General features: G+C 43.8%; 1 protein-coding gene across 1 annotated transcript in view; it reads left to right on the top strand.

Moving 5' to 3' along the window:
- The window catches only part of LOC308045343 (vascular endothelial growth factor receptor kdr-like), a gene marked incomplete at both ends in the record, with an annotated part of 124,908 nt that overhangs the window by 89,677 nt on the left and 11,411 nt on the right, over window positions 1-23,820 (top strand). The window contains 14 exons of the mRNA XM_080352581.1: window positions 867-1,160; window positions 3,158-3,304; window positions 5,555-5,680; window positions 5,792-5,898; window positions 6,757-6,892; window positions 8,182-8,286; window positions 10,680-10,796; window positions 14,117-14,205; window positions 15,031-15,196; window positions 15,726-15,823; window positions 16,797-16,919; window positions 17,032-17,143; window positions 21,772-21,871; window positions 22,459-22,564. Of these exons, the coding sequence (XP_080208707.1) occupies window positions 867-1,160; window positions 3,158-3,304; window positions 5,555-5,680; window positions 5,792-5,898; window positions 6,757-6,892; window positions 8,182-8,286; window positions 10,680-10,796; window positions 14,117-14,205; window positions 15,031-15,196; window positions 15,726-15,823; window positions 16,797-16,919; window positions 17,032-17,143; window positions 21,772-21,871; window positions 22,459-22,564 (1,826 nt within the window). The remainder of the gene's footprint in view (window positions 1-866; window positions 1,161-3,157; window positions 3,305-5,554; window positions 5,681-5,791; window positions 5,899-6,756; window positions 6,893-8,181; window positions 8,287-10,679; window positions 10,797-14,116; window positions 14,206-15,030; window positions 15,197-15,725; window positions 15,824-16,796; window positions 16,920-17,031; window positions 17,144-21,771; window positions 21,872-22,458; window positions 22,565-23,820) is intronic.

The following is a 23,820-nucleotide window of genomic DNA, read 5'->3' as shown; positions in this document are numbered from 1 at the left end:
GAAGAATAATTCCAGGTCACTGTGGTTATCAATGCACTTTTGCTCAAGTCTGCTGGGTGGATAGATCACTGAAACTAAGAGAATAAAAAGGGAAAAGAACACCTTTCAGACACAATTTAATTGTAGGTCTCTGGCAGCAATAGGAATGTGTCTTGTCTTCAAATGGATTCAGTTCGCCACTTCAGGAAAATTGACTTTTTTTCTGGAGTGAAAAGTTACTAAAAATATAGCAAGAAACAGCTCAGTCTTTTGCGGATAGATTGGACTTATGCCTCGGAGTATTTCTCTGCTAAATATAAAGGGCTCAAGGACTTATACATCATTAGATCAGTTAATCCATTCAGTGATCAAGTAAATATCCACCAAGGCACATGTGATGAAAATAAATATTGGCATAGCTGAAATAAGAGAGAACTGGGAAGATTGTTCAGTGGTGAAGAAAGAGAGTGTTACTTCTGAGAAATGGGAATAGGTTCCTTTCTCTTACGCAATTATGCTTTCAAGCACTGATTGCAGATAGAAAGAGAAGAGCACAGAAATACATTTGTCTAGCTGGATAGCAGCCTCTTCACTAAACTCTCTTAGTCCATTAACTACTTCTATATATAAATTTTCAATTTATTGCTTGAAAATGTAATGATCAGAATGCTGAGAGCCAAATTACCACAGGTCAGCGCTGGGACACAAGAGGCGCATTCACTTACCCAATTCACAAGCACTGTTTGCACATGCAAATGTGGGTCTCATTAAAATTGCCTCATTCCGTTATGGCTGTTCTTTGAAATATGACCATCGAAATGCAAACGGGCAGCTCAAGATTTTCTCAGTTGTGACTTAATTGCAAACATGTTTTCTCTTCCTCCTAGATGTGCCGTCTGGGTTGCAAGCAGAGCCCCAAGTCACAACCATAGTGGGGAACGATGTCCGGCTGACATGCCGGGCCTCCAGGTACATCTACAGCCAGCTGGCCTGGTATCACCCCTCCTTGGAGCCGGCCCGCAGCGATGCGCTCATCGAGAAAACCGACAACTATTCCATTTCGTTGACATTGGTCATTACGAACGTCACGAAGGAACAAAGCGGCCTCTACAAGTGCAGAGCCCAGAACCAGCACAACAGCACCGACACGCTGGAGCAGCACACGCGGCTCCTGGTCAGAGGTGGGTCCCTGGCAGCACCTGCTGCGTTTTATCTTCCGAACTCCATGCTGGGTGCGGATATAGTGTTGACTGAGGAGAAAAGGCACCACCCACCATGTTCCTAACAGCACAGCTCTGTCATTTGGGACTGTCACCCCAGATTCATATGACTTTGGTAGAAGCCTCCACCCACTTACAGCTGCCAGGGTGACAAAGATACCTAAATAGATTTCGACCCAGCAGATGTAATCACCGTTGTCACTGGTCAAGTGTATAATCAAGTGACATGTACCATTTATTCTGGGTAAGTGGGATGCACTTCTTTACAGTAGCAGTATTTTGTTACTTATATGCAACTGTCCTTTCCTTTCCTTTCCTTTCCTTTCCTTTCCTTTCCTTTCCTTTCCTTTCCTTTCCTTTCCTTTCCTTTCTTTCCTCCCTTTCCCTTTCCCTTTCCCTTTCCCTTTCCCTTTCTCTTCTCTCTCTTCCTTTTATCATTTCTTTTCAAAAATAATAACACTACAGATCTTGAAGCCTGGCTTCTTTGATTACGATGTGAATATAGAGAGCAGGACACTTCTTCCAGTAGAAACACACTGAAGTTAGTGAAGTTAGTGAAGTTTCTTCTGCTTCCTAGCAAAGAGAATGAGCGATCAGGTCTGAGCCTTCTCAGAAGAAAAGGTACTAGTGGAATGGGTGAATTTATTAGCTATCATCTTCCAATGGTGAAGAGAAACCCAAAGCACAGAAATGGAGTAGAACTGAAATAAAGAGCAGCAGGCCAGGATGCAGAAGACAGAGTCCCTCAGAAGCTGGATCAGACAGTGATTTTCAAATTGGCTTCTCCACTTCCATTCATGGCTAATGAGATACTGAAGGGACAGCTAAGCTTCCGTAAGCACTTGTCACTTCGGTAAAAACCAGGCCACCCAGTGCTGGCTTCATCCTTGTTTAAGTGAACAAGCATGTGTCCCCAACACCCCCTCCCAGCCCCTTCCCCCTCCGCACAGGCAACACACAGGGAGAAGATGCTCCCCACGGCACAGCTGGGCTGGCACGGCTCCCGTACCTGCGTGGGAGGTGATTTATTTTCAGAAATGGCACGAGCACCTGCCTCTTCCTGAAGTGCAGAGGAAGGGAAAGGATCTCACCCTGGTATTACAGAGTGCTGGAGGTTTGGCTTGTCCCCATGGCCGGTACCGGAGCCACCTGTCAGCATCATCTGACACGGGAGCGCTGGGCTTTCTCTGCACTCTGCAGTCAGGCAATTCGCTTTTCTCTCCCCTGGCAGATATTTTTATTCGTTTAGTCAAATTTCCACCTACACAGACACCTACACATGATGGCGATGGGAAAAACACAGCTAAACTGGGAATATATCCATGGGAGAACTGGAACCTTCATCATATTGTTCTGAGAATTCCTGGGGTCTGTTATTTGTCTGGCACATGTCAGAGTAGTAACTGGTCTGAAGAACGTGCCTGGAAATGCCCCTCCAAACCAGCCTTCTGCTATACAAAGTATTTTAAATGTACTAACAGCAATCAGATACTGTCCTTATTGCAGGTTTTATGTATTTTAGCTTGTGATTTTAGTTGTTGCTTTCCTGTCCCCTTTATAAATGAACATAAAGTGGAGGCTAACACAGTTTGTAGTAAGTAGATAACTGCACTCACAATGGAGGACACAAAATCCTTAGAACTGTTCCCTTTTTGCCTCCTTTCTTTTTTCGTCTTCACTCTGCATTAGCTCTGCCCACTCACTGTCCTCTGTTTTCTTCAGGGGATGAAAAGCTCAAGGAGGTTTGAGCTCAAGTCAAATCTAAGCTTAGCCTGTTTGAAAATAAGCCAGATGAACTCACCCACTCCTCCCACAATCTTTTGGGGGATTTTTGCTGCCACTTATCCACCAAATCTTTGCCACCTGCAGCACAGAGAGGCCACACAGGTGGCCAAAGGAGAGAAGATGGCAGAGCCTTCTGAAATCTCATTATGTTCTGTTTATCTTTGTGACTGTAGCAAAGGCGGCACCGTACGTGATACAAAACCTCACGGATCTGGAGGTTAACATCAGCGGGAAGATCATTCTGGAGTGCAGAGTCGGTGGGACGCCAGAACCTCAGATTACATGGCGAAAGAACGGTTACCCCATTTCAGCAGCATCAGGTGAGCGCACCTGCTGCCCGAGCGTGAACGCGGGATAACAGACTCGCACGTTTGCCACAAACATGGGACCTACAACCCCACAGCGACTGCAAGAATGGCTGAGTCAGGATGGTACTACAACCTCACAAAACACACACAGGAATCCAAATACATCACATTGCTGCGGTAGTTTCCAGCTTGGACTTTGAGGTCAAAGCTGCCAAGCGGTTGCGAGCCAGCGCCTGCTTATGCAGCTTGCATTCCGCATGCGGCAGCGCGCGTCTGCAGGCAGCCAGATAGGCTGCACTCATTAGCATCCCATTAGTAAGTCAAGGAGTACAGCACTCTGTTCAGCCTGCTTGTGTGAGACAACAGTTTGTGCACAAAGCTGAGACGGAGTGTACCTGCTTGTCAGGCGGGTTTGAAAACACAACCCTGAACCGTCAGATATCCTTGGGGCCTGATTGGAATATATTGCAGCAGATAGCGGGTAGTCACCCAGCAGCAGGGCTGGGCCATGCCATGGCTTACAACACACAGAATCACAGAATGAAGGGACTTGGAAAGCTCACCCAGTCCAATCCCCTCATGGAGCAGGAACACCCAGATGAGGTTACACAGGAAGGTGTCCAGGCGGGTTGGAATGTCTGCACAGAAGGAGACTCCACAACCTCCCTGGGCAGCCTGGGCCAGGTTCTGCCACCCTCACCCCAACAAGTTTCTTCTCATATTTAAGTGGAACCTCCTGTGTTCCAGTTTGCACCCATTGCCCCTTGTCCTGTCACTGGTTGTCACCCAGAAGAGCCTGGCTCCATCCTCCTGACACTCCCCCTTTCCATATTGATCCCCAGGAATGAGTCACCCCTAAGTCTCCTCTTGTCCAGCTCCAGAGCCCCAGCTCCCTCAGCCTTTCCTCACACGGGAGATGCTCCACTCCCTTCAGCATCTTGGTGGCTGCGCTGGACTCTCTCCAGCAGTTCCCTGTCCTGCTGGAACTGAGGGGCCACAACTGGACACAAGATTCCAGGTGTGGTCTCCCCAGGGCAGAGCAGAGGGGCAGGAGAACCTCTCTGACCTACTGACCACCCCATTCTAACCCACCCCAGGTACCATTGGCCTTCCTGGCCACAAGGGCCCAGTGCTGGCTCATAGTCATGACACACACATCCTTGCTTTATCTCCCACAACACAGTGATGAGAACGCGTGCTCGGCTCGGCTAGTACGGAGCAGTGTGGGCAGGGAGCACGGGCTCCTTTACCTGAGCCTCGAAGTCCTTCTCAGCTCTCTGTCCCAGGATCTCCTAAGAACCGTGGAGAATTCCACGTCAGTAGCTGGTCCTGTGACTTTAATTTTGCATCTCAGACTAGGTAGGAAATCTAGGATCATCCATAATTCAGATCAGACTGTTCTGAGAGAAACTCTTTATAGCTACTGGAATTTTATAAATAATTCTAGAGGGACAAGCATGTAACTCATCCAACCAATGGAAACATAAATAAAATATTTGGAAAAAAACACCTCGGGGTAAATATTTCAGCACAGTGCAAGGCAAGTTATGTGCAGTACTCTTGTTAACAACAACGGGATTCATAGGCAGAACATCGAGAAACTCAAAATGTCCCTTTTGGATTCAAAGCCTGATCCATTTCCCTCTTTCTGCCCCAAACACACCCTTAGTGAAACAGATGAGCTCTCAGTTTGGTGCCACAAATGAGGAAAAATTAAACATAGAAAAGCATCTGAAAGGCCATATCTAGGCAAGCTCCCTCTTCCCACCCCACTTTCAGCCCCCAGCTGCCTGTGAATCCAGGATTGCTCCATGCAGGGATTTTTCCAGGGATGTGCGTAACCTGATTTGTATGTTCAACATGTTGAAATTCCCATCACTTCCCACAGCCTTCAAGACATGCTTTTTCCAATAATTTCTCCAAGCTCTCTTTTTTTTCCCAGTGCATCTTATTGCTGTTAGAAAACCTATCTTCCCATCACTTCACCAACTTCCATAGAAGTTTTCTCAGTCTCTGTCTGCTCATAACAAATTAACAGCCATATTTGCTGTTGGTTAAAAGATCCCCAAGTGATTTACACAGATATTGAGGAGAAAAACAATGTCAGGGAAAGGTTGTTGCCAGACCACAATGAGGAGCACAGTATTAAAATGTCTCTTAATAGAAGTGAATATCAGGCCTGTGTGGATGTTCTGTCTCCTAAAAGCATTTGTAGGTAGGTAGATTATTGTGATGATATTAACCCAGATCCCTTTACAACAGGAATTTCCATGGAAAATAATACCCTGGTCATTGAGCGAGTGAAAAAGGATGATGAAGGGCTCTATGAATGCAAGGCGTCTAATGACATGGGCCAAGACAGCACATCAGCCTTCATTAAAATACAAGGTGAGCTCCAAGATAAGGCAAAACACATATATTGTGTTGGACTGATGAGAACTACTGTTCACTCACGGGCTTTGGCTACATTTATAATGTGCTTGTACATTTAACCTACAGGTTCTGAGGAGAAATCCAACATTGAAGTTATCATTTTGGTCTGCACTGGTCTGGCCGCTACCCTCTTCTGGCTTCTTCTGACCCTCTTCATTCGGAAACTGAGAAAAGTAAGAGAGCTTCCATACTGCACAAAGCGGCTAGGATTGGGCCCAGTTTATGCAGAGTATCAGAGTTTAGGGCTGAATGTTTGGGACAGATGGTAGAAAAACTGTACAAAACGTTCCTATAAAATTTCCATGCAAGACTTGTGCTGATAGTCCTTTGACTTCTCCAGAGATCACTTGCGCTTGTGAAATTTCTACCTGCTTCCATGGTACCAGAAAATCAGGTTTCCCACCCCTTTATGAGTCAAACTGGCTTTGAAGAGAAGGAGACAAAAAAAAAATCCTAAATCCTCTAAAATGAGGGATTGATTTCAGCACTCGTCCAATAAGATTTCTCTGAAACACAGGTATGAAAGGGAGCCCTGCTCTAGAAATGAGCACAAACCACACAGCTTATCTGGTCCCCACGTCTTGCTATTCTTTTATCTCCCTTTTGTGACTCAAAGAAGTGAAGTTTCAGTAAAGTTCCAAACAGAACGCTACGAAAACACCAAAATGCTCTGTAGCGCATGAGGAAGTGCAACGTGTGGAGTTCCCATAGAAAAGCACTGATTTCCTTGAATAGATACAGGTAGAAAACACTGATAGATTTTGTGTCCTCAGGGTGTTTATCAGCATTAATCAGTGACTCTTCCCAACAGCCATGAGTGGCAGGTGTACATAAACATCGATTCCCCAGGTATTAAAATAAAAAGAGAGGCAGAAAGCTGAAGTGATACATTCATGGTCAGGAATAAATTTCAGGGGTAAGTCTGGAATCCAGGGAACTACCCAGCCAGCACTCGCTCTTGTAGACGACAGCTTTCCCAATAGAATTGTTGGGTAAATACTGTGAATAATTTCTCCACACCCTGTTTTTAGCCCGATGCCACGGATATTAAAACAGGATACCTGTCAATTATAATGGATCCCGAGGAAATGCCTCTTGACGAGCAGTGTGACCGTCTTCCCTACGACAGCAGTAAATGGGAGTTTCCAAGAGACAGACTGCGGCTGGGTGAGTGGTTTGAGTATGGTTACTGTAAAGAATGATGATTTTTAACGCTCCTCGGTTTCAGTGGATCTGTTGTATAACCCAAGAAGCAGCCTGTCATTTAGTGCCACCAGCCTTGGGGAGAGCTGGCACTGAGCCACAGCATTGAGGATCATCCTTAATGGGGGGTGAAACAAGGGATTTGGTAAGAAAAGCAAAGATTTTGTCTCAAAACACCTATCACCTCTTTTTCTTTCCCGAATAAGTAAAGGCAAACTCTTGACAGGGAAAAAGGCACCTCCAGGAACTGTCCCTGCCAAAATTATGGTTTCACACCCATAGAGGACAAGAGAAGTGAATCTGAAAGGTGACAGTCTTTCAAAGAGCTTTCTTTTGAATAAATCTATGAATTCATCAAATAATCAATTCCTTATGCATCTTTTCCACGTGGCATTGAGTTGTAAAGAGCTATCATGAAAAAATGAACCAAATTTCATTCAATAGCTCGGCTCACCGGATGAAGGAGCAAGAAAATGTAAAAAGCAGGTTGTGTTTGAATAGAGAAACAGTAACATCTGTGTGCAATGGTGAGCGCAGGGAATATATCTGTATCTGTGTATGCTCTTGGTGCTTTAGCTGGAAAACATGGAAGAAGGTGGAAGACAGAGAAAAATAACAAAAAATGAGGTGCTGGTTGGACGTAGGGTCAAACTAGCAGAACTAAAAAGCCAGACCATGATGCTCATTGTACTATGCTGCATCGCGGGTCAGAGCCCCCAGAGCACACTAGGTAATACAAGCATGAAAATTCAAATGAGAGGAGAAACAGAGATGATCATCTTAAATTCCATTTAGTATAGCTTTTACATCAAATAACTGAAGGGTTAAAGGCTTCTGAGTGTCTGAGTGCCTTAGCTGGCTATCTCTATGGATACGATTCATCAGAGATCCAGGTTCCAAAGTTCTATGTTTAAACCAAAATCTGACTTTCCTGGGCTCGAGGACAACTATGTGTGATGTTTTTACCCTTCAGCCATGTGTATGTTTTCAGCCTTACCTTTGGCTGAATCCAGATTTATTTATCCTACTCTATCACATACTGTATTGCATTGAAGTCATATGGATATAAATCACACCATTTATATCCATATGCTGTAAATATGTGATACAGGCTTCTATTGACTGTCGGTCTACGTTGTGCCTGGGCACTGGAGTCTGTATTTCTTGCACAGCTGAGAATGCACGTTTACCTCTTATCTGATGCAGACTATCTTAAGTCCCCTTTGGCTCATTCTTGACTCTTGCTTCTCTAGGTAAAACACTGGGTCATGGTGCTTTTGGGAAGGTGGTGGAGGCGTCTGCTTTTGGCATTGATAAATCTTCAACCTGCAAAACAGTTGCTGTAAAAATGCTTAAAGGTACATATTCCTCTGAGATTCTCACAACACTCCTCAGGGAACCTGCGGGCGATGAGGTTTCCAGTTCCCAGCTCCGAACCAGCCCCAAGTTCATTGTGTTCAGAAGGGAGTGGGTTTGTCATATGGGAGCAATTAGTCTTTATGCAGTGGATGTTAATATGTAGGAAACGACAAGCAGCTCCATGAGGTGCTGCTGATTAAGTCTTGTATTCCTAGAGGAGGAAAACAGCAGCTTCCAGGTCTGTGGGGTTAGGAGGGAAACAGATTACAGAATGTAATTACATTAGATAGTCTGAAATTGGATCCAAGCCTTCGATCTCAGCCCTTCCAGAAGTAGAACAGTTCAAGGGGTTGAAAAAAAAGCAATGCCAAGGGAGTGAATTAGAGACAACTTGCTTGCAATTACTGAAATTAAGGAAAGCTTTTACCATTCAGTGGTGGGGAAGGGGGAAACTTAGAGACTGATCTTTCATATTTACATACAAAGCCTCTGCAGACAGCTTATGAACAAATGCAACAGCCAGTACATTGACTCCTTGGGTTGGAGGTTTTTAGCTGTTCACTCAGGATGTTTTCAAAGGTAGGATCGATGCTCACTGGATGGCTTTTCATAGCCCACGTTGCTCTGCATTGCTGCTACATGCCGATATTAACCCCTGCCACGTCACCATTCACGAACCTCTATCACCGGATTTGGCTGCTGTTGCTCACTGCCTCTCCTGATACTCTGCTGCTTCTTCGGATGCTCTGCTGCTTCCCACTTCACTGCAATTCCAAAAACATCAGTTTATCGCCTGTCTGGACCTCCTCCAAATCTGGTTTCCTTCCTCTGCATTAGTCAGTGGATCTTCAGATCATCTTTCTCCTGCTGTTTCTTCCGTTCCGTGCCCATCTCCAGATCCCTGAAATACCCTGGAAGCCCCCGATTCAGACACACTCCCTTCTCCATCCAAAACTTCCTGCCCTGGATAGCTCTAGGATTTCATTCACCTCCACCCTGTGCTTCTCAGCTGATCCTCATGTCAACTCTACCCTGCCTGCACGTATTCAGCAAACTATTTGGCAGTTCTTCCATCATTTTACACCTTTCTCCCCCGGCGGAGGCAGCAGCCTCCTGCTCTAACATGTCTCTCCTCAGCTAACATGCCCATAATCCATCTCGAATAAAGCAGATTCTCTAGTGTGAGTCAATTCATTCAGGAGAAAGAAGAAAAGGCTCTAGAGATGTCTGCATTTCTGTAATTCCAGCATTATCTGTCATTTCCATGGAGGAGGCTGGTATCAGCTCTGGCATGAAGGCTAAAACTTAATGTGCAAGATTAACTGAAACACTTTCTGTAGCTGTTCTGTTTAGGTTTTGCCAGGCATGTGTTCCAGCTCATGCCAGGGTAAATCAGGAGTGATAGCACCCATGTACGCACCCATCTACAAACACTGGTGACTGAAGAAATTTTGGGCTTGGAATAGCTCCTTCTTTATGACACAATTTGCTGAAAGATTTGTTTATGGAGAACTCTACAAAGAGATAAAGAGGTTACATTTGTCACACCAAGTGATCTGTTACGTAACCATTTCTTCATATTTAAATCTGATGCAAAGGCAAAAATAGGGGAAACAGGACACAGCCCCTTTTGTTAAAATACATCACGGAAGTTTTGGAAAGAAGGCAGAGGTAACGAGCCAACACCTGAACAACGTTCTGGTCTTAGAGTGCCCCCCTGAGCTTGGGCAGCACAAGAGAATGAAACTGCACAGTACCTGGCCAGCCAGTGCTTCACCAGGTGTCAGGTTCTTGGCTCACATACAAATATGACCTCTCTGCCTTGCTGGAAAATGTATTTCTTGGGTCGATGAGATCTTGCAGGGTTGAGATTTAGTGATGCTCCACATTCTCCAGTATCCAAATTACAGGTGTGTTGGATTCCTCCATCACCTGCAGTGGAGAATCGCTCAGTATTGTGAAAAATATATTCGGAGGTATTGTAAAGAAGTGCAACTAAACTGAACAGCACCCTTAGAGATGGAGGAACACGATCTGTGTGCTCTTGTAGCTTGAGACGATTGTTTGTTCCTTTGCTAAGTGTGCAAAATTCAGCCCTTGCAAAGGCTCCCTGGCACTTGATTTGGGGGGAGGGTTCTCCTACAGGGCAGTAACCCCCCATAACCCATGCTAGAGAAAGGAAGAGTCACCCAAAAGATAAAGTGTTATTCCTCTTCATAAAGGTCAACAGACAATGAAACGGATGACTTATTATCTGTTTAAGAGTCTGAAAGGCAAAGATACTGCAAGTAACCTGGCTGGTTTTTGTTTCCAAGTATAAACAGGATCTTGCTGTGTCCTGTTAAAAATATCCTGTTGTGTAAAGATGGTTTTTTTTCCTGTTTATCTTAAGCAGAATGTGCAACTACTAATGAATGTAAGGCTTTAATGTCTGAACTGAAGATCCTCATCCATATAGGACATCATCTGAATGTAGTCAACCTGCTGGGAGCCTGCACTAAAGCGGGAGGTGAGTTCTCAGTAAATAAGGAGCAAAGAAAAAGTTTTCAGATACAATGGTGTTTGGGTGTATTTGAGGTGGAGTTCAAGTCTCATGCATGTGCAGTTAATGCAAGTACAAACATTTCTAGCTCTGCTCACAGGAGAGCTGCTTGCTACTGTGGAATATAGCCAGCACTCATCAATGGTTTCTGAACATCTTCTCCCAGCCAGCGGTCTCACTTCTCTGTTTTCTTTTTTCTCTATCCTTTATAAGCTTGTTTACAAATGGGAATATGGACTGAAGGGAGGCAGTATCCTTAATTGCAATTAGGTGCCCGACTCCTCCACATAGGCACTACTGATCATTTCAAAGGTCCTTCTCCTTCCCCGCCTTATCAGGAGGATGTACCAGGCTGAGCACTTGGCTACTTGCGGCCTTGTCCTTTCCCAGGCACTTCATTCTTGCCTGGCCAATGCAAGCAGTTTTTTGTGGGGTACACAGGAAGCCCAAGGCCATCCAAAGCTGAATGGAGCAACAGCGTGGACTTCCAAGAGGCCAGGCTGACACAACTGGCTGTACATCATACAAAGAGTCTGTTGAAAAGTGTAGATTTAAACAAAGGACCCCATAGATCTTAGATCTTAGTCACTAAAACATCCCTTCCCATACTGCCATATGAAGCATCCTTGTCTCTTATTATACTGTGCTTTAACTTCAGAGTAACAAGTCTCAAAGATGCCTCTTTACTGCTTACAATGAACCTTCAAAACAATCCCCAAAGGACAGATTTAGGAGAGCTGAGGGCAGAAAAAACAGAGTAGAATAAATGAAGGGGAAAGAGTGAGAGAGACGGTGCATACACCTGCTGTCATCTCTGACTCTGAAGCTATCGCTTTCCCAAAGAACATGTAGTTGTCCAGTCACAGGGGAAAAAGAAAACTGCATTGAGGTAGATTTGGTGGGATGCCAGGACAGAAATCTTCCCTCCAGCAAGACAGTCCAGTTTGTCAAGGAGCAAGCAGCAGCCACAGGTGCTGCTGTCACCTGGGAGCCACGAACGGGGAGCTCGCGGGGGTTGTTGTAGCACTGCAGACCCCAAAAGCTTGCACGGGAGGATGGCCAGATTGAGCTGGAGGGTTTAAGACTGAGATGTACAGGCAAGGACTATTTCCTTGGGACTGTGAGTAGAGGGGAAGGAACACAGTGAATGCTGGTGATTCTCCTCTCCTGTCAAGTCAATGAGGTGCCTTAATACAAACCACATGGAATCCCAGAATGTCAGGGGTTGGAAGGGACCTGGAAAGCTCATCCAGTGCAATCCCCCCATGGAGCAGGAACACCCAGATGAGGTTACACAGGAAGGTGTCCAGGCGGGTTGGAATGTCTGCACAGAAGGAGACTCCACAACCTCCCTGGGCAGCCTGGGCCAGGCTCTGCCACTCTCACTGGGAACAAGTTTCTTCCCATATTTAAGTGGAACCTCCTGTGTTCCAGTTTGTACCCATTGCCTCTTGTCTTGTCATTGATTGTCAAAAATTAAAAAATAAAATTAGGTGCCTAAAACATGGCAGCATTATGAAGAGGTCAATAGTTTTTAACCAAAGCACTAATTCAACCACAAAACTCTAGCTGTACAGTAAGACACAGCTCAGTAACTGATGAAATACTGTGACAGTCCAGTGTCTGAAGAACTTTTTCTCCTGAGGGTCCTTCAGGTTCCCGTTCTCCAGCCTGCTCCATCCCAACTGCCCTCCTGGGTGAAGAGGTAACTCTCACCCTTCCCTGATGATCCTGGGGGGTCCCTTCCAACTCAGGGCATCCTATGATTCCCTGAGAGTTACCGTTAAAATGCCACTGCAGAATAGAGTGCTCTTTCCTTCCTTGTCAGGTTTTATGTAACCATACAATGGTATTCCTGATGAAGACTGATATTAAGTGTGCACATATATTATTTTAACCATATAACAAGTAACAGATTTTAACACCTTGTCCGAGTGTCTGATATTAAGCCAGCTAAATCTAATGCATAGTATATGCTTTACACTGAGGAAATAAAATAGGCAGAGGACATGCCTAGGAAGCATTTCAAAACTATGAATAAATCACTAACTGAGGCTTTAAAGCTGTATTAGAATCTGCATTTCCTTAGGGCATCTATGAGGGACATCTGACTTCAGGTTCTTCAGAACGATGTCCCCCCGAGATCTCTTGTGCAGCGCCAGACCCCAGCAGAAATACACAATGTTATTATCAGCAAGCCATTGGTTATCAGTGCTAGAATTCAACATCTCCCTTTTAATGCAACAATCCGCTTCCAAATGGTACTTGTCACCTGGTCTCAGGGAGGACACAGCAACCAGCACCTCTGAGGTTCACTCTTCCCTCCTCGACCCCTCTGCTGTCCCTTCCAGCCCCACTCGCAGCCTCTTCAGTCAATATTGTCCATGTTTATGTGCGCATTTCTGATATAATCCAGAGAGAAGAGCAGCTTCGAGCTGCCTCCTTCCCCAATGGCCAAGTGCAGCTCTCAGCGCTTTTCCTTTGAAGTTCAAACTCCTGAGTCTGAGCCACGGACCTTCTAGACTGAAACAGGTTTCTGGACATGAAAGGACTGATAATAATACATGTTCATAAGCATTCTCGTCCCACAATTTCACCTTATCTTATATTTTATGATTACAAAAAGCAGTGATTATGCTAAAGGTACAGAATGAAGCTTTTCTCTTTTCTAATAGCTCACACTGAAACATAAAAGCATTTTCAAGCAGCTCTCAAAAATACGCATAATTGTCTCTAAAAGCAGCAATTGCACTGAACTGTACAGTAGTTTGCACAGAAGGAAGAAATTGGCAGGACTTTCTAGGCTTGCAAAAACTTTTGCCTACATATTTTTGCAGTTTTGGATTTAGATCTGCCTATGACCCTGCACACTGTTATTGCCTCTAGCGCATCAGCTCCACCAAAAACAAACAATTGTGAAGGCAGCAGAGGCTAACAAAGACTGCTCCATGCTATGGATCTATGGATAGACTGAAACAACCTCAATAGCATGTGGGATTGTGCATTCTTCTTTATCATTCTGTATTTTCCTTTGTTTATAAATAAGGAATAAATACCAACTGTTACCATCTAAGGCGGAAAACTAAGAATCTGTCCTGTAATCCCTTCTCTCCATATCCACTACCAATTGCATGCTTCTGGAGTGTCACTTCTCTGTTTCCTGATTTCCTCATCTTCATAATAGGAATGACAGTACTTACTTATTTTGAAAAGGATTTGTGAGGATAAGTTAGTATGAAGTGCTCTGCAGTGCTTCAAAACTCATTTGACTTTCACTGTCTTTTTAGGTCCTTTAATGGTCATAGTAGAATATTGCAAATATGGAAATCTGTCCAACTATCTAAGAGGAAAACGAGGAGATTTCATTGCATACAAGGTAAAAAGACGACAGGCTTCTCATAGTCACAAGGCAGGGAATTAGCAACTACGAGTTGGATTTTTTTCTGCATTGGTACTTATAGAGACACTTTATTCTCTCACCAAATGGGTTTGGCTTCCACATGGTTGTCTGCATCCACACAAATAGTTGTGCTGGAACAAACTGGACTAGGATGTGGGGGAAGACACAGGAGGCTAAAAATGAGCATTGGGGAGAGGAAGGGACTAACTTGTGGAAATACAGCATCCAATGGCTCTCTGATCAAAGCTCTGCAGAAACTGCTCCCCAAGATTATTTTCCTAGATTGGTCTATTATTATTATTATTATTATTATTATTATTATTATTATTATGTACAGGCATAAAAGTACATAAGATACTTTGTGTAACAGAAGATTTTCCTGGTACAGTCCCTCAACATTTCTTTTCTCCCCACTGTTTTCACGAATTGCAGGGACTCGTTATGTCTCACACCCCGGGATAGGGTGAGACAGATGCATTTCAGGGCACATCATGCACATTTTTAGCATGATTCCCTAAGAAAGCAAGAAGTACAGAATTAGAATCTCTCTCTGCTCATCTATCAGCCTTACCCAGCCATCTTCTAGCTCAATTTATGTTGTTATCAGTGAAATGGGAGGTCCTGTATTAATAAATGGGAAACCAGGCTTCCTTAGTTCTGCCATTGAGGGAACTTCAGGTTCAAAAATGTTTTGAGCTCATCTCCAGAGGACACTTTCTCCATATGCCATTCTGTTACACATTTTGAATCCCCAGGTGTTGCATCATCCAAAGCTAAAAACCAGTTTTCTACCATTTCTAGTCTCAGGAAACCTCTGACCAAGCAGAGAAAAGTCTGGATGAATCCAACAGTGATTTGACCGAACTGATCAAGAGGCGCCTGGAGAGTGTGGCCAGCACAGGAAGCTCTGCCAGCTCAGGATTTATTGAAGATAAGAGTTACAGCGATTCAGATGATGATGAAGAAGGTAAAACAAACCTACCTAGTCCCACATCTTTTATTGTAAAGACTTCTGATACTTGGCTAGTGCCACACACACCGTCACACACTTTACAAGCCCTTACACCGCCAATTCTTTCTCTTGCCTGTGCCCCACTCCAGCTTTTTCTCCCAAAAAGAGATTTGCAGTAACATATGCATGTAAAAGTTGCTCCTGTTGTGTAAGATGAATAATAGCAATATTTTACCAGAAGATTTGTGGGGCCAATCTGTCCCCAGTCTCCTCACTTGCTTACTGTAAATAGTTTCCCTCACTTTTATCCCCAGATGTTGTTTGCTCCGTAGCTAAATGACATGATTGATGTTCGACGCAACTTTTTCAATCATCTGTTCTGCCTCTAGGTCAGCGGTTCCTAACCCAGAGTTGTAATGCTAATAGAGAACTCATGTAACTGTACTCAGACGCAGGGCTGGCTCATCAGCATGCGAGTGGCACCAGTGCTGAACCAGTTTGTAGCCGTTGCTGTAGCGGTTTGTGTGTCTGTGATCTCTCCTAGATGCTGAGGATCTGTACAAGCGGCCCCTGACCCTGGAGGACCTCATTTGCTATAGCTTCCAAGTGGCAAAAGGCATGGAGTTTCTCGCCTCCCGAAAAGTGAGCTCATTAAAACATCGGGGCAGCACATCTTTCACAAAATCAGGACTAGGACTATCTGATATGAAGAAATACAAATATACTTTCAAGCCTGAGTTAATCCGGTTTTTGCTCTTGTATTAATGTGTTGGAGATCACACTAGCTCTGGTGGTTAAGCAATAAGCAGCACTGAAGAAACTGTGAAGGGATATTCATCACGTTCTTGGCTACAAGGGCTGGCAGCTGTAACGTGACAGTTTAGATAGAAGGTGCAAATACAGACTGCAAGACAATTCATGTAACCGTATCATAATTAAATGTAGCAAAGCCTCCTCATAGATAAAGACCCTTCCAGTATGGTCAACAAGAGTACTACTGGAAAATGAAGGAGTATCCAGCTATTCATTTAGTTTGTCAGTAATGCTGGAGACTAGCAGGGAAGTTAGCACCTCTTTTCAATACAAAAAGAAAGAAGTCTGTTTGTAGCCTTTGGAACACCTGTTTTTGAAATAAATAGAATGCAATACACATGCCAAAGTCCTCACAAAATGGAAAGTTTGCACTTGCTGGTGCACACAGAAATAATGAACACAGTAATTGCCTATGTGCAATTAACTACCCCCGTCTCACACACACTCATGGGACTGCATTTGCAAATGTAGCTGCAGCTGCTTTTTGATCTCTCCCAAATCTGCCGCAAAGCAATTAGGTGGTAAATGGCACTCCCTCCTTCTCACCATAACCACGGAAGTTATTTCACATAGAAAAATCAGAAAACTACCTGTAATATTTGGCTTGTTCCCCGAGTTATTTTCTCCTTTGCATATGACAGTATATTTGCAGCAGATTCCCACACACATTTTCCCTCTCTAACCTGCTCACAACAAAAGTTCATTTATCTTCCCATTTCCGAAGGTCTCATGCTATCAGCTTTAGCAGGGGCTCATTGTTCGGGCGGCCTCTCTGACCTTGTTTGTCCTCATTCCTTCGCAGTGCATCCATCGGGATCTGGCAGCAAGGAACATCCTTCTTTCAGAGAACAACGTGGTTAAGATCTGTGACTTTGGACTAGCCAGGGATATTTATAAAGACCCCGATTATGTACGGAAAGGAGATGTAAGTGGAAGAAACCTGAAATGCTAATGTCAAGTTTTTCTTTCCCCAGGGCTTGGGCAGATAAGTAACAACAGTTCTGGCAACATGTTGTGTGTGTCTTTTGCATTCTTAGGCAAGACTTCCACTCAAATGGATGGCTCCAGAAGCTATTTTCGATAAAATTTACACAACACAGAGTGATGTATGGTCTTTCGGAGTGCTGCTCTGGGAAATATTTTCTCTAGGTAAGAATGGTTTAAAACTTCTTTTCCCCCCTAATTTATGGCTCTATTGCTATGAGAAGCTTGAAACAGAAGATGATAATGTGGTGCCATGCTCTGTTGCAGTTAATACAATTACACAGTGCAGATCAGGTGAAAAATAAAGTCACTGGGCTGAAATCAATGGGAACTCCACTCAGCAAAGTCCATTAAAGCAGTGAATACCAGGGAGACAGGCAGGGGGACACCAAAACAAAATCCCAAACTCTGGCCCCAACGTTTGTAATAATTAAAGCCAACAGAGCGCAGAGATAATTGAAGCCTCTGCTGCTCGTGAGTGAAATATTTCTTTGAGAGCAATGAAGAATTTTCCCTGTCAAACCGTATTTTCCCCTAAGGAGTCTGCTTCGGGAAACCACACAGCTCAAAGGTCGCAGAGGATTTCGCTGCGGTTGACACAGTGCTCTGATGTTGCTGGTGGCAGCCCAGGGAGTTTGTCCGCATGACATTTTATCCCAGCTTGATTATCTTCCCCACTAAATCTAAATCAGGTTTTCTAAGTAAGAAAAAATGTATTGGCAGCAGATGCCATCAGGTTGATAGGAGAACCAGCGCTAGACTCTGCGTAAGTCATTTTGGCAGCGAAAAGGCAAATGCATACTCTGCTGGCCATATCATTTGCAAGCCACAACATTTTTGAAAGAATAGTAATGGTATTCTTTATGTACTATAGATTTCATCTTATGGTGGTGTTATTATAGAAATCTCAGCCTCACTGAGATCTGGTTACTGTCGAGCAGATAAAGCTCTGAAATGGAGACAAGGAGCCTTACAGACAGCAGGACTTTGCCACTCTCAAATTCTCATTGCAGAGTGGCGAGTTTTGTTTTCCTGAGGGAATTAAGGAATGTCAGCTCTGGCTTTTTAATCAACATTTGCAGACAAAAGAAAATGAGAGGCATTGTCAACCTAAGCTGCTGAATTTTAAGGCAAACTCTGTAATCTCCGACTATCTTTGGTTCATGGATCAGTTGAAATTAATGATCAAGCTCAAGATGCCAGGTCCAGATCTGGACGCGAAGTCTGGAGCTCTTTCTATCCTAATCTTTACTTAGGGCTGGCTGCAAAGATCACAACCTGATTTCAGTCCAAGTCTTTGATTTGCACTTTTCTCTAGTTTGTATCAGCATGCAAAACAGAAACTTCATACTGCAGTGGTTAAAACAAGTGGCAGTTATTGCTTTCTCCAGAGTTCGGTCCTATTTATTTAGAGTTTGCAACTTTGTTGTAACATCTCCATGGCTCTGTAACAGCATCACCTGCTCAAGTGTTTTGAAACGCCCCAGAAAGACAAAGCTCCAGAAGCACTGGCAATGCCCCCGTTCCCATAGAGTATTCGAGATGTTTTAGCATCAGCGCACAGAGCTGCACTCAGAGGGCACAGTCCCTCCATCGGGCATCTCCAGGGAACCAGGTGAACTCGGTGCTGATGAATGGCAAGGACCAGTGCAGAAGGCAAACTGTTTATGCCATTCCAAAGGCCCTGACAGAGTTTAACAGATGTGAACTTCAAGTCATGTGGCCTTTAATACCGAAGACTAAGAAAAATTAAACTACGGTCACTGAAATTCATCTCTTAACTATTTTTTAAAATAATTTATCTGGCTACTTTTAATTTTAGATAGCCTATTTTCTTAATGAAGGTGCTTACCTGGAACAATAGACTGTGCTCTTCTGAATTCAGAGGAATCTACTAAATTACTGCAAGGGCTGCCATCCGTAGAGCAGCCTCTGCCCTCGCTGTGACGTAGATCACAAACGACTTTCTTCAACCCGTGGCACAGATCCAAAAGCAGTCATTTTCTCTGAGAGGCTTTTTCATACAGATCAGCCAGGCATGTCTGTGGCTTGGCACCACTCACATCTGCAGCTCATACGATAAATATTTAATTAAGGATTTGTGGCACTGATTGAACTCTCTTATATAAAAGTTTTACAGATCATTGAGAGCCAGGGGATTCAAGTTATTTGTCATTGCTACAGGGTATGCTTTGGCTCCCATTTAGTACTGCTGCTTTTTACTGGGTGCCACAGACTTAGCACCCTCTAAAAGAGGAAAAGATACTGATTAGCAAAATGCACAGTTTGGTTTGGATGTGGGCCCCTTTTCAGGGTCAGCTGAATGAAGCACAAGAGGCTTCCTCCAGAAGAGCTGGCAGACTGGACAAGTTTTGGTGATGCACAGAGAAACGAGGGCTTGAGCGACTTAATATTCATTCGGGGCTGAGTTTCCATTGAGCTTTGCATTACTTAAACCGGGTCAGTGCACCTCACGTCAGGCAAGGCCACCAGTATTTAATACATCTTGAAATCACTTGCATGGTGCATTACAGAATGTCGGTGTCTCCTGGAGTTTAAATGTGCACTGTTCAAAAAGCAATCAAAGGTAATTATGTAAACAAGCAGTGGCTGGTAGTATAACAACAGCGTATTTTTATCCTACTAAAATAAAACCAAGATCAAAAGAGTGCTGCCGTATCAAATGCATGCCACATCCTTGAGCATTTTGGAAGAGATTTTCCCTAAAGAAAACACCACATGTAGGTTTGTAAAGATGAGCCTGTGGGATGAACAGACAGGCTAGTGGATGTTCAGAGATGTACTGAGACAGCAGCTCAGGAGACTGGACACGGCAGTGTCCTCACATCCTGCTCCCATCCTTACCCTTCTGTCATGGTGTAACTGTGGGAAGGTGACACTACAGTTTCTACCCATCTCTTCATTCAGAGAGATCTTGTGAGTTGATAGAAGCCTGTTTGAGATCTTTGGGTAATGGGTGATGCCACATGAGCTGGACATTTAATTACCAGGTTATTACGATCATAATAACAGGCTAAAGATGTAACTAGGAAGGAAAAATCAAGATACAAAGCAGAAATAAAGCTCTTGATTATTTCCAATCTCCACAAATCCAGGAAATAATCTTAATAGTGTGATCTGATATTTGCACATCAAGGGACTTCAGATGTGCTGTGGCTACGTGTCCCTGAGCCCTGAATGCCACCAGAGCCTATGTGCTGTGGTGAGATGCCCTCAGGAAGTTGCCAGGATCTTTGTTGCGCAGTGCATAGTTTTGCAGATTGAGTGGTCGGATTCACAGAGTAGAACAATTCTAGGAACAGCCACACTTTGGCACCCTCTTCACTGCTTCTAGCCAAAAGATTTCTGCTGTGCTTGTCATGCCCTCAAGTGTACAGCAAGTGATGGTGTTTCCAAATGGGGACTGGGGGGGCGGAAAAAGGCAGGAAATAGGAATGTTATAGAGGGTGAATCATGTACGGATTCCTTGAGGGCTGGTTACAGATCCAGATTCCATTCAATCCCCTATGTTAAGTCTTTTTAAATTCTTTTCCAAATTCACCATTCAGCCTCCAGGATGCCAAAATGTGAAAGACAAGGGCTGCACAGCGTGTGAAGCCTTTGCTGAGAAGGAAGGGAAGAAAGCTTCCACATCTTTTAGCTCTATCTACAAGAGGTTCAGTAACCTTTCAAACTTTACAGTAGTCTTGTCCTGACTTCTCCCTATGAGATCGGGATTATTCAGATGCCAGAGCACTTTCTCGAATTCTGTATTTGTTCCCCTGATTTATGCTGCGTCGTCAAGTGCAGATGTCACACAACACAGATCACCACTTCTGCACAGCCCCCATTTGCTCATTAGTTGAAGAGTGCATTCAGTGCATACATATATTCATACCAGTCATTCCTCTGAAGATTAAAATCATTTACACAGGAAAGTGAAAGAAGTATCACTCCTTCCTTTTGATGCCTGCTAGACCAACTTCTGTGCAAGTTAATATAATACTGCTGGTCCCTTTACAGACATTTACCTCTCAAAAGCAATTACAGTTGCCATGAACTGTCCTCCCTGGTTTCATGGTAACAACTGTGTGGCTCTGAAAATAAACAGCATGGAACTCGCACTCAGAAAAGAAAACAAGGCTAAAAATTTGGAAGGTCATCTTCCAAAGGAAATTTTACCTGTAGGGCTGCATAATACATCTATAATACTGAACTGTGAACCAGGAGAGGAGGACGACAATTCCACATCTGAGGCTGAACCGTCAGGTTCTCACAGTCTTCTGCAGGAACCAGGTGCCGACAGTTTGCACACAGAGCAGTCAGCGAGGCCAGAGGCTCTAAGGCAATGAAAGATGAGCAGGACTTATTTACTTCATGTGTGTTCCCTTAGTGCAGGATACTGGCAGACTGACAGTTTGGAAAACAGTATGTAACCAGCTGAACGTGCTGGAACTGTTCTACCACTGACCCACAGGTCATTTGAAGTCTCAAACTAATACAATTTATTTATTTTCTGCCATCTTTTACCTTGGAGTGCTCCTGGCTATATCATGAATGCACAGGAGACAGCGCGCTTGAAATCTCTAAAAGGACAGAGTGAGTCTGTAATGGGTTTCCAAACAAAACATTTACTAGATAGTGACTGCAACCCCTTCTTTGCTCTAGCTTCTTTTACTGCAAGGCTCTAGGCGATCTCAAATGCTCAACAGATACCAGCGATATGTGTTTACTCCACCGTACTGGGAAATGAGCACTGTGCCGCTCTAGAACCTCCTTATTTCTCCCATCAGGTGCCTCCCCGTACCCTGGAGTGCAGATAGATGAGGACTTTTGCCGACGGCTCAAAGAAGGAACGCGGATGAGATCTCCTGAGTACTCTACTCCAGAAGTGTAAGAGTTCCTGGTTTTGTATTGAGAGCTGATATGCATCACTTAAGTATTACAAAAGGGATTGTATGTAAGTGTGGAGGAAGAAGGAGACCTCATCAGATGACAGCTATGTATTTTGTATTTTGTTTTCAGTAAACATTGTAGTTGTGCCTATCTTGGGTGTCCTGATGCCCCAGATGAATGCTAAAGACAGACCAAACCAGCTTGACCATTGCCAACGAGATTAACAGATCTCCCTATGTCGTTCATGAATCTCAGTTCAGGAAACATCAGAGTCTGCCTTGATTTTCAATTCTGTGACACAGACTAGGCAGCCATAACTTATTTCAGCAAAACCAGTGGGGCCTATCAGCCAAATTTTAGGTTAGGTGAAAATAAAAAGCCTGCAGGCTCAGTTGAGGCAGGAATATGGAAGGAAAAAGCATCCCACAGGGAAACTAGAACAGATTTTCAGCACATGAAGATTTGAAGCTGTCTTAATCCAAAACTATCCAAATAACGACCAAAACAAGCAGCAGCAGAAAGAAAAAGTTTGGGAGTAAAGCTCCGATCCTTTTCCTTTCTTAATAGCTGTGTTTTTGATTTAGCTACCAGACAATGCTGGATTGCTGGCACGGAGTACCCACAGAGAGACCGACGTTCACGGAGCTGGTGGAGCGCTTAGGAGATCTGCTTCAAGCCAACGTGCAGCAGGTACAGCAATGCAAACATTTCATCCACAAATGGGCACCTCAGATGTATATCTGTGTGGATATGTGTATGCATGTGCGTAGGTAAAGACTATGTAGAGCAGTGATATTAGATTTGATTTCGTAAGGGAGGTCACAGGGAAAACGGCTGCTGGGATGAGTAAAGAAAATGTTAACTATTCAAAGGGGATTGTATTTCAAAACTAGATTTTTATCCATCCATAATAAGCAGAAACTTATATTAATTAAAAAAAAGGCTTTGTTGCCCCTTAGAGGAACAATAGTGCTTTATCTCACAAACAGTTTTAATTAGATTCCAACATTGTAAACTACCAGTAGTTGGTGTGAACTTTCTCTCTCATTTTCTGAGCTTATGTTCATCAGTGCTCTTAGGAGCTTTAAAATGATGCAGTTTCAAGCTCAGAAAGTCAATTACGTAATTATTAAATTCATACTCGTTAAATCGGTTGTTTTATTCTTCAGTAAAAACAACCACACCAGTTATATAACTGTCAATTTAATTTAAGAAGGGATCAAACACTCCTCCAGCTCCTTCCTGTTTGCAAACAAATTTAGCGAAGAGGGCCCAGTTTGCAATATGAAGACTTTGTGAGTTTTATCCTATCACCAAAGTAAATTAAGGAGCCATAAAAGTCATGACAAGGGAACAGGGCACTTAACTGCTTCTCAAAATGAAAAAAAAAACACCAGGCAAAGGGAAATTTGGACAAATAGTTTTAGGACTTAAAGGAAGAGTCATTTCTGAAGATTACTGAGGGGTGTAATGACACAGCAGAGCTAATTAAGATGTGTATGGAATTCCAGTAAACTTGCAGCATCAATTTCTTGTAAGGACAATCAATAAAATCCTTTAAGGCTACCATTGTAAGGCCTGGCTCTTGCTAAGCTGCAACTCCTCAAGCTGAGCACAAGCCAAAAGTCTATCCATAGGCAATATTCTTTTACTAATTCTGCAATCAGTTAAAGTCGTATTGACCACAGGGCTTTTGTGACTTCATGCTGCTCCCTCCCTCCTCCAAAATAAACGGCTTAAACCTGGATTATAGGTGTCCCTGAGACTGATCCTTGGAACTCCCAAAGAAGCCAACACAATAACAGTATAGAAGTGCAGACTGGGGAAATTCTGTTCACCTTCACTAAGGCAGAACAGCCACACATCTGGAATGCGGTAATGATCACAAAGAAATTGCTGCAACCTCAGCAAAGACGCTGCTGTGAAAGTTGTCGGCGCCAGCTACT

The sequence above is a fragment of the Nesoenas mayeri genome, assembly GCF_963082525.1.
Source record: "Nesoenas mayeri genome assembly, chromosome: 13".
Classification (NCBI taxonomy): Eukaryota; Metazoa; Chordata; class Aves; order Columbiformes; family Columbidae; genus Nesoenas; species Nesoenas mayeri.
The sequence above is the reverse complement of the archived record's forward strand: the minus strand, read 5'-3'. Positions and strand labels throughout refer to the sequence as shown.